This window comes from Mandrillus leucophaeus, unplaced genomic scaffold, assembly GCF_000951045.1.
Source record: "Mandrillus leucophaeus isolate KB7577 unplaced genomic scaffold, Mleu.le_1.0 Scaffold306, whole genome shotgun sequence".
Lineage (NCBI taxonomy): Eukaryota > Metazoa > Chordata > Mammalia > Primates > Cercopithecidae > Mandrillus > Mandrillus leucophaeus.
In genome coordinates this window covers 1,355,164-1,365,815 of record NW_012103210.1, presented here as the reverse complement: position 1 = coordinate 1,365,815, position 10,652 = coordinate 1,355,164, and the positions used below count along the sequence as shown (strand labels likewise).

The 10,652-nt window shown below is 54.4% G+C and overlaps 1 protein-coding gene across 1 annotated transcript in view; it reads right to left on the bottom strand.

The window, feature by feature from the left end:
• Nucleotides 1-2,197: 2,197 nt before the first annotated feature.
• Nucleotides 2,198-10,652, bottom strand: part of SCARF1 (scavenger receptor class F, member 1) — a 10,959-nt gene continuing 2,504 nt past the window's right edge. Inside the window, exons 5-11 of the mRNA XM_011987285.1 lie at nucleotides 8,472-8,690; nucleotides 7,935-8,063; nucleotides 7,664-7,767; nucleotides 6,811-6,931; nucleotides 4,806-4,927; nucleotides 4,574-4,720; nucleotides 2,198-3,433 (exon numbers count right to left, since the gene is read on the bottom strand). Coding sequence (XP_011842675.1) covers nucleotides 2,574-3,433; nucleotides 4,574-4,720; nucleotides 4,806-4,927; nucleotides 6,811-6,931; nucleotides 7,664-7,767; nucleotides 7,935-8,063; nucleotides 8,472-8,690 — 1,702 coding nt within the window. The 3' untranslated portion in view covers nucleotides 2,198-2,573. The remainder of the gene's footprint in view (nucleotides 3,434-4,573; nucleotides 4,721-4,805; nucleotides 4,928-6,810; nucleotides 6,932-7,663; nucleotides 7,768-7,934; nucleotides 8,064-8,471; nucleotides 8,691-10,652) is intronic.

The following is a 10,652-nucleotide window of genomic DNA, read 5'->3' as shown; positions in this document are numbered from 1 at the left end:
ATTTAGCATGCGTTACTTTATTTTTACCAAGGTGGAATAATGAGATACCCTTTTTTATCTGATCAGATTGAGTGTAGGGACATGGATTCCCCCATAATTTGTGAGAATATACAAATCCAGGCAACATTTTTGGAGACAATTTGGAGTGAGTACAGAAGTGTCTAACTCCCTTACCCTACAACTCAACAACCCTGCTTCTAGGAATCTATTCGATAGAAAAACTTGCACAAATGTAAAAATAAATATGGGGCTGGGTGCGGTGGCTCACGTCTGTAATCCCAGCACTTTGGGAGGCCGAGGTGGTTGGATCAGCTGAGGTCGGGAGTTCGAGACCAGCCTGACCAACATGGAGAAACCCCGTCTCTACTGAAAATACCAAATTAACTGGGCGTGGTGTCAGGTGCCTGTAATCCCAGCTACTCAGGAGGCTGAGGCAGGAGAATCGCTTGAACCCAGCGGAGGTTGCAATGAGCTGAGATTGTGCCATTGCACTTCAGCCTGGGCAACAAGATTGAAACTCTGTCTCAAAAAATAAATAAATATGAACAAAGTTGTATGCTATGTCATTGTTTATTGTATCAAAACAGATCAGAACAACCCAACCATCCATTGGCAGGGGAATGATTTAAATAGTTGTGCTAGATGGAATCTCATGTAGTCATTTTTTTTAATAAAGAGAGGTGGCTTTATTTTATGGACATTGAACTATATCCAGGATATATTGTTAAGTAGAAAAGCAAGTTGAGGCCGGCCGCGGTGGCTCACGCCTGTAATCCCAGCACTTCAGGAGACCAAGGTGGGTCAGGAGTTCGAGACCTACCTGGCCAACATGGTGAAACCCCGTCTCTACTAAGAATACAAAAATTAGCCAGGCGTGGTGACACGCACCTGTAATCACAGCTACTCAGGAGACTGAGGCAAGAGAATCACTTGAACCTGGGAGGCAGAGGTTGCAGTGAGCCGAGATTGTACCATTGCACTCCAGCCTGGGCAACAGAGCAAGACCCCATTTCTAAAAAAACAAAAAGCAGCTGAGAACAGTATGCTAAGTATGCTAAAATTTTGTTTTCGTTTAAAATATTTGTTGACAGCTACACAGAAAAACATCTGAAAGAAAGCACCCAGTTGTTGATGAGATTCTCTGAGCACTGGGATAAAAGGAGCTGCCCCTGGCCAGGCGTGGTGGCTCATGCCTATAATTCCAACACTCTGGGAGGCCCAGGCGGTGGAGCCCTTGAGGTTGGGAGTTCAAGACCAGCCTGGCCAACATGGTGCAACCCTGTCTCCACCAAAAAATACAAAAATTAGCCGGACGTGGTGGCGGGTGCTTGTAATCCCAGCTACTCCGGAGGCTGAGGCAGGAGAATTGCTTGAACCCGGGAGGCAGAGGTTGCAGTGAGCCGAGATCATGCCACTGCACTCCAGTCTGGGTGACAGAGTGACACTCCATCTTAAAGAAATAAATAAAGCATGGGGGGAGCTGCCCCTTTTCTTTTCTGACTAGGTAATATGTGAGCAAAGAATTCAAACAAGACCAAAAAGCTGCCAGGCAAAAGCAGATTCTACCTCTCTCCTTTAGATTCAGACCCACAGATGCCTCTGGGGAGAAGGGAAATCTCCGGTTTACTTTATACATGTCTGTAATGTTAGTACTTTTTATTTTTTTAACAAAGATCATTGCTTTTTATTATAGTTTATTAAATTCTATCTAGTAACAAAAGTAAAAAAGAATGTTCACTGTAGAAAATTTGCAAACCATACAAAAGTTTCAGAAGAAAATAAATATCACCTACAATCTCACCTTCCAGAGGAAAATACCATTTAGTGTCTTTCCCTTGAATCTGTTTTTATGCACATACATCCTTTTTACAAAGTTCATAGGCTGGGCACGGTGGCTCATGCCTGTCATCCCAGCACTTTGGGAGGCCGAGGCGGGTGGATCACGAGGTCAGGAGATCGAGACCATCCTGGCTAACATGGTGAAACCCCATCTCTACTAAAAATAAAAAAAAAAATTAGCCGGGCGTTGGTGGTGGGCACCTGTAGTCCCAGCTACTCAGGAGGCTGAGGCAGGAGAACGGTGTGAACCCGGCAGGCGGAGCTTACAGTGAGCCAAGGTTGCGCCACCGCACTCCAGCCTGGGGGACAGAACGAGACTCTGTCTCAAAAAAGCAAAACAAAACAGAACAACAACAACAAAAAGAAATATTTGTTTAGCCAATCTTTTATCAGCAAACATGTAGGTTGTCATTTCAGAAAAATGTTTTTCACATGAAAGAAAGAATAGCTCTTATGAGGCACACAGGGTCCAGGACAGCACAGGAGAAGTCCCTGCAGTTAACCCTTCCTGACCCCATCCTGCAGGGTCTCTGCCCAGGCCTTCCAGGCCCCATCCGGGAGCACCACCAGGGCCCTGGGCCACCTGGCCCGGAAGCCTTGCCTTTTCCCTGTGGAGGGGCAGAGGCTCTGGTCTGTCTGTCCGGGCCCTGGGATCATTTTCCAGCACACAGCACAGTCCAGTCCATGGCAGCTCTGATCCCATCCAGTCTCCTCACTCCCCAAATTCAAGGTCATCAGGGTTCTGGTGGCCTGGAGATGGGTACAACATTCTCATACTCAGGTTCCTCCTGCCTTTCCTCTTCAGCCTGCTTCTGGGGATCCTGTTTCGGGAAGCCAGCCCCAGAGATTGGCTCCTGGGTCCTCCCTGAACTCTCCGTGCCTGCCCCCAGCCCCCGGGCCACTTCCTCTGGTCTGACTGCCATAGGCCCCATGGCCCCAGGAAGCCCAGCTTTTGGGGCTGAGTTGGGGCTCTGGCTGACAGAGCCAGAGGCCAGGCCAGGGCTGCCCTTTTTCCGATTCAGGGCCTGGCGTGGAGGCTTAGGGATGGCCCTCTTGACCTTGGGTTCTGCCTGGCCTTTCTGAAAGCCACCAAAATGGCGGAAGACAGAGCGGGCAGGGCCTTCAGATCCCCGGGGCGTCCCCACCAGCATGTAGACCGTGGTCACAGGGCCTGAGCTCTCCTGGACACTGCCCTCAATGGCTTCCACGTGCTCAGCCACTGTCCGGCCACCAAGTGGGGGCCGTCGGTGGCCAGTGGCTGAATCTCCTGGACTGGCAGCCGCAGGAAGGGACTCATCTGTTTCTGCTTCCTCCAGGCCTGTGGACTCTTCGGCTTCCCGGCCCTCAGGACCTGATTGTGCCCCCCGGGAGAGCCTCTTGGGCTTTCGGAGCGGGCTGGAGAGCTCCCCTGAGCCTCGGCGACTCTGTGGTGCAAACTTGGTACCTTCAGCAAAGGAGACCGATGGCCGCTTGGCCCGAGCTAGACTGGAGGTGCGCGGGATGGCGAATGGCGTGGAGGCGTCCTCAGGGGGCGGGAAAGCACCTCCAGCCAGGCTGGCCTCTGACGACTCTGCCTGGGCCACAGGGACCATCCCTGGCAGAGGAGACAGAAGAGCTTGGCTGGAGCTGAACTGGCCACCCCAATGCATCCTACCCACAGCTCAGTATCTTCCAGGAGGCCTCAAAAATAGGGCAAGGAAGAGGGCAGGGAAGAAGAGAGAGGCAGAAGGACCAATTCAGGTAGACACTGTTACTTCTACACTCTTTTTTTTTTTTTTAATTTTTGTAGAGATGGGGTCTCACTATGTTGGCCAGGCTGGTATCAAACCCCTGGCCTCAGGCAATCCTCCCGCCTCAGCCTCCCAAAGTGCTGGGATCACAGGTGTGAATCACCACACCTGGTCTCTATACTCTTTTCTCACCACCTCTCCCTACTTTGAAATACTGTCACACTCTAACCAAGCTAAAACTATTTTGATGTCACCGAGCCACATCCCTCTCACCTCTGGGCCTTCGTATATGCTGTTCCATCTTCCTAAAACACCATTCCCTCCCCTCCCTGACTTTCACTTAGTTAACTCTTACTGATTCTGCTAGACTCAACTGGGATACCACACACATCTTCCCTGACCCCGGTCACCCCAACATGGCTAGCGAGCCCCTACTTGTATGTCCCCCAGGGAGACACATATCACTGTGTCCTGTCATTGTCTGATGACTGCCCATCTGACTCTAAGCTTGGTGAGGATAGGAATCTGTCTTGTTATCTCTTGCATCCCCGGAGCCAAGAACAGTGACTAACACAGAATGGGCCCTTAATAACTGTTTGCCGGCCGGGCGCGGAGGCTCACGCCTGTAATCCCAGCACTTCCGGAGGCTGAGGCGGGCGGATCACGAGGTCAGGAGATCGAGATCATCTTGGCCAACGTGGTGAAACCCGGTCTCTACTAAAATAGGAAAATTAGCCAGATGCGGTGGTGGGCACCTGTAATCCCAGCTACTTGGGAGGCTGAGGCAGGGGAATCGCTTGAACCTGGGAGGCGGAGGTTGCAGTGAGCTGAGATTGCACCGAGCTGAGATTGCACCACTGGACTCCAGTCTGGCGACAGAGCAAGACCCACTCTCAATAAATAAATAAATAAATAAATAAATAATAACTGTTTGCTGGGGGACTAGAGAGGGGGTTGTGGGGGGCAGGGCTGCTCAGGGGCTATGTGGGCTGTTGGGGGGCTACCTTCGTGGGGTGGCACACAGTAGGCAGGAACTTCGTCTGCCTCTGCAGACTCAGGATCGGATGAGAAGGAGTCATCAGAGGCCCAGCCGGCAGAGGGTGGCTCGATGAAGCTGTGGTTGAAGGGGACCTCCGGGTCGTGATGTGAAACTGTAGAGACTCCAGATCAGGCGCCTGCGGGACCTGATGCAAAGCCTTGTCCAATCCCAGACCACGGCCCCCAGTGCCCACTGACCTGTCACCCAGGGTAGCTTGTGGGAGCTGAGGGAACCGCAGGGCAGTGTGGAGCCTAAGCTGGTCAGTGTTCCCCGGACCTGCATCTTCACCCTGGACACGGTAGCTCTATCTCTTGCTGGCCTGAGTGAGGAGGGCAGGGACAGTGGTCAGTGCGTAAGACCCAAGGTGACCTGGGTCACCTTGGCAGGGTGTGACAGGGTGACGACCTCTACTTCAGTGACTCTGTTGACTGCAGAATAAAATCCAAACGACTGAGCTCAAGATTCAGGCCTGCCACAGAACCAAGTGTGACTCTAGAGTCAGACAGCCCTGAGTAACAACTCTGGCTCAGACTTCACCTCCCTGGGCCTCAGTTTCCACATCTGTAAAACAGATCCTATCTATCTGTCTGTCTGTCTGTCTGTCTATCTGTCTATCTAATCTGCAGGACCTGGCAGGGTACCAAGCGTTTTGTGGGGGCTTTTCCAAAATGCAGCTTTTTGTTATTATCATCCTAGCTGAGCCCCAGCTCACCTGTCTCTCTCTCTCTCTCTATATATATATTTTTGAGACAGAGTCTCGCTCTTGTTGCCCAGGCTGGAGTGCAATGGTGCGATCTTGGCTCACTGCAACCTCCGCCTCCCAGGTTCAAGCGATTCTCCTGCCTTAGCCTGCTGAGTAGCTGGGATTACAGGCGCCCACCACCATGCCCAGCTAATTTTGTATTTTTAGTAGAGATGGGGTTTCACCATGTTGGCTAGGCTGGTCTCGAACTCCTGACCTCAGGTGATCTGCCCGCCTCGGCCTCCCAAAGTGCTGGGATTACAGGTGTGAGCCACTGTGCCTGGCCCACCTGTCTCAAATGACACCCCCTCCAGGAAGCCTTCCCTTGTTCCCACTCTGCTGTGCCCCCACATGGGGAGGAGACTGCTCCACTCTTCACTGTTCCTCCAACAGCCTTTGCACCTGTCCTTGTGTCCCTGTGAGGGGCTTCTTGCCACCGTGGGCTCTATGCCCTGGGCCAGTGGCAACTGTATCTGCTCATCTGTGAATGCCACACAAGCACAGAGGAGGACGTGGTGGAGGACTAGGGCAGGAACTAGCAAGAGAGCACCAGACAAAGAGTCCAAAAAGGTGGAGAGGGGATTCCTGGGTGCCAATAACCAACTGGATCACCTCGGGCCTCCGTGTCCTCTGGGAATTGAGGACAATAATCCTCCTGGCCCAACATTCCCTGTTCCAAACCTCCAGGCTGTTGTGAGTCTCAAAGAAGCCTGGAGTGTGAAGAGGTTTCATAAAGGAACAAAGCTCTGCGTAAGCCCCCCTGCGGCGGGCCCCACCAGCCCAACCCTCCCTCCGCTCTCCGCCTCCCAGGAAGCTACATTCTCTGCTAACCCACTGCACAGACATTGATGTCACTTTCCTTTGCGGGGCATCTGAGGCCTGGTCTCTTTCCCTCCTGGCCCAGAGCCGGGCTGCTCCTGCCGTGGTCCCAGTCCTCCTCCTCTGGTCCCTGCCGGTGTCAGCTCTCTGCCTCCCGCTGCAGGCTCCAGTTTGCCAGCCTGGTGCCCATGCAACTCAGAAACTTACTCATTGAAGGCTTCCAAGGAGGGCAGGCAGCTGACCCGGTGTCTCCAGTGTCTCCAGGCCACAGTCACGGCCAACTACCTCCATCACATCTGACCCACGTGGGCAACAAGGCCAGCTCTCCCCACCCCATCACCTCTGACCTATGTGGGTGATGAGGCCAGCTCTCCCCACCCCATCACCTCTGACCTATGTGGGTGATAAGGTCAGCTTTCCCCACCCCTATCACCTCTGACCTATGTGGGTGATGAGGCCAGCCCTCCCCACCCCATCACCTCTGACCTATGTGGGTGATAAGGCCAGCTCTCCCCACCCCATCACCTCTGACCTATGTGGGTGATGAGGCCAGCCCTCCCCACCCGGAAAGGAAACCAGATGCCTCCCTGCTCCCACCCCATGGCCTGAGCTGTGTGGGGAAGGGACGGGCTAGTGTTCACCTGTCCTTGAGGTCTGATCGGGTGGCCCAGCAGCAGCAGACACAGCAGGCGAGGCCCAGGAACAGCAGCAGCAGAGGCACAAGGCTGCTTGCGATAAGGGTGGCGTCCCGACTGCGAGAGCCTGGGGGAGCCGGAGATGGGGGATATTCAGGCCTTCCTGTCTCCTACACATCCTGTCTTTGCTCTGAGTTGCCTGCTACCCAGAAGCTTCTTCATGGGGGTCTCTCCTGCCTCCGGGCAGCCTCTCTGCTGGCGTGTCCCCTTCCACAGGGTCTGTGGCCCATTCCACAGATTCTTGCCCCTGAGGCCCTGTCAGTGTCCGACCAACCTGCTGCGCATTTCATGGCTCTAGCCTGGTTTCGCAGGGGGCCAGGGCTCTGTCACATCTTCAGGGAGCCCCAGAGCATCCACACAGAGCTCAGGTATAAAGAATGTCTCTGGACCGGGTGCAGTGGCTCATGCCTGTGATCCCAGCACTTCGGGTGGCAGAGGCAGGCAGACCACCTGAGGTCAGGAGTTCGAGACCAGCCTGGCCAACATGGTGAAACCCCATCTCTACTAAAAATACAAAAATTAACCCCGCGTGGTGGTGGGCACCTGTAATCCCAGCTGCTCGAGAGGCTGAGGTGGGAGAATGGCTTGAACCCTGGAGGCGGAGGTTGCAGTGAGCTGAGATCGTGCCACTGCACTCCAGCCTGGGGGACAGAGCGAGACTCCATCTCAAGAAAAAAAAAAAAAAAAAAGAATGTCTCTGAAGTGGCCCAGACTCCCTGGTGAGGAACTGGCCCTGGAGCCCGTGTGAAGGGCCCGCCTTTCCCTGGCTACTGCACCCTGCAGCCTTCTTCCACCTTACCCGGCTGGCAGGACCCGGAGACAGGGTGGCAGGGTCCCTCTGGGCATTCACAGGGAACTGAGCAGTTGTTTCCATGGAAGCCGGCCGGGCAGGAGGTGTTGCAGCTGTGGAGTGACATGGAGAGGCGGGCTGAGGGCTGCGTGAAGGGAGGGACAGGCAGGAGACAGGGAGGGAGATTTCCGGGCACTGTCCAGGCAAGTTGAGGAAACGCTGCACAGAGGCCTGACCTAGGCCCCTGGTACTCTCCTGCCCCCAGGACCCCCGTCCTCACCTGGGCCCCCAGTAGCCGGCACTGCAGACACATTCCCCTGTCACAGCGTCACAGGCCCCCTGAACACAGGTGGGGCAGGTAGAGCCGCAGTCTTCCCCAAAGGTGCCAGTGGGGCAGGGGTCTTCACACCTGGGGTGAGGCAAGACTCGGGGAAGGGGAGAGCAAGGCAGGCCTGACCCCCACCGTGGGGCCCCACTTGTCCACTCCAGGCTCCTGGACTCAAGGACCCAACTGGCCACGCCTTAGCAGTGAAGCTCAGGCGTAAATAGGGCCTTGAACTTGGGGCCGAATCCAGCAGCTGACACACTACAAGTCCCCAGAGGGGGAGGAGGGCAGGAAGCCTCAGAGGGGAGGGAGCTGGGATCCTGCCCAGGTACCCCCAGAACTCATTGCTCTCCCCAACTCTTCAACAGGAGGGAGGCCCCTGGGACTGCATGAACCTGTGTGTCAGGGAGGGGTGGTGCTCTCAGAGAGCGCCGCTGAGGTGAGGGTCCTGGGGGGAGGTGCACCCCACCCTGAACAGAATGGTGCGCTCACCTGGGCCCCAGCCAGCCAGGGTCGCAGCGCTGACAGTGGCCAGTATCTGGCTGACAGACCTCCCCACGTCGGCAGTGAGAGCACTGCTGTCCGCAGCTCTCGCCAAAGGTGCCAGGCAGGCAGGGCTGTTGGCACTGGGTTCCGTTCCAGCCCGGCTCGCAGGACTCACAGCTGCCTGTGTCTGGAGAGCACGGCTCATTGTGCTTGCAGTGGCCACAGCTGGGAAGAGAAGGGCTTTGTGGGAGCAGTGGGGGTGGATGGATGGAGCGCCCACCCCTTCCAACCCCTGTACTCCACGCAGGCCTTCACGGGCCCTGGAGAGTGTTCGGGTCCCACCTTGGTCACTCAGGCAGGTTTGCGCCTCAGTTTCCCCACGTTGTACAATGAAGACAAATGAGGGCTCTTACAGGATCCCATCCCTTTCCATCGAAGCGTCTACTCTGTGACCATCTTTCCCTGGGTCCCAGGGTCAGCAGGAGGCAGCAGCCCAGCCAGGGCAGCCGCGTCACCACCAAGCTCTGAGTCCCATCTGCCAGGTCTGCCAGGTCTTCCCTCCTGCCCTTTCCCTTTTCTTCCTTTCACACCGAGCGACCCCGAGGTCTGGCATGAATGGAACTCAGCAGTGTCTTCTACTCCATCACATGAAATTAAAAATGTAAAGTGTTTTCACCCAGGGGTCCCCAAACCCTGGGCCATGGACTGGTACTAGTCCATGGCCTGTTAGGAACCAGGCAGCAGCATAGAGATGAGCAGCGGGGGAGCCTGACCGCCTGAACTCTGCTGCCAGCCAGATCAGTGGCAGCCTTAGGTTCTCATAGGAGCGCCAATCCTATTGTGAACTGATCACGGCAGGATCCTGGTTCCACGCTCTTTATGAGGATCTAATGCCTGATAATCTGTCACTGTCTCCCATCATCCCCAGACGGGACCATCTAGCTGTGGGAGAATAAGCTCAGGGCTCCCACTGATTCTGTATTATAGTGAGTCATATAATTATTTCATTATAGATTACAGTATAATAATAGAAAAGTTGCCACGAAACCAGTCCCTGGTGCCAAAAGGTTGGAGACCACTGTTGTCACCAATATAATTTCACATTTGCCATATCTTAATCTCCCATTGATGCTTAACAGTTACTTGAAGTTTCTCCCTCAGATGCTCAACTATCTGGGATCATATACTTGGGTCAGATCCATTAGTAGGGGAGAAGAAGGGGAGTTTATAAAAGCCATTTAGCTGATCTGGACCAGCATTTTTATTTTTATTTTATTTTATTATTATTTTCTTTGAGACGGAGTCTCGCTGTGTCACCCAGGCTGGAGTGTGATGGTGCGATCTCGGCTCACTGCAACCTTCTCCTCCCGAGTTCAAGTGATTCTCCTGCCTCAGCCTCCCAAGTAGCTGGGATTACAGGCGCCCACCACCACGCCCGGCTAATTTTTGTATTTTTAGTAGAGATGGAGTTTCACCAGGTTGGTCAGGCTGGTCTCAAACTCCTGACCTCAGGTGATCCGCCCGCCTCAGCCTCCCAAAGTGCTGGGATTACCGGTGTGAGCCACTGCGCCCATCCAGGGGTGAAATTTCTTATGGTGAGTGCAGCTGGTCAAAGTTTGAAAGTCACTGAGTCCTAAAGGGACCTTGCCCAGGACCTTTGGTCACTCTATCCACTCATCTATACATATGGCTTGCTAGCAGTGCTAGTATAGCAATTTTTTGCACAGCAGTAAACGATGAAATGAGCAGGCGGGGCGGGACCTGGGTAACAAAGGGTTTTTAAAGTTCTTGTTTCGTTTTGTTTGAGACGGAGTCTCATACCCGGTGGAGTGCAGTGGTGCGACCTCGGCTCACTGCAACCTCCGCCTCCCCGGCTCAAGCGATTCTCCTGCCTCAGCCTACCGAGTACCTGGGACTACAGGCGTGGCCAGGCTAATTTTTGTGTTTTTAGTAGAGACGAGGTTTCACCATGTTGGCCAGGATGGTCTCAAACTCTTGACCTCAGGTGATGCGCCCGCCTCAGCCTCTCAGAAGTGCTGGGATTACAGGTGTGAACCACCGCGCCTAGACCTCTTTTCCCCTTTCTCGTCCTTCTGCTTCGTACGTTTTTTGAGGGGAGCACCGCAAAGCCCTGATCCCTCCTCCCGGCGCCCGGCCCCGGCCACCTGACTCCGCCCCGCCCACCTG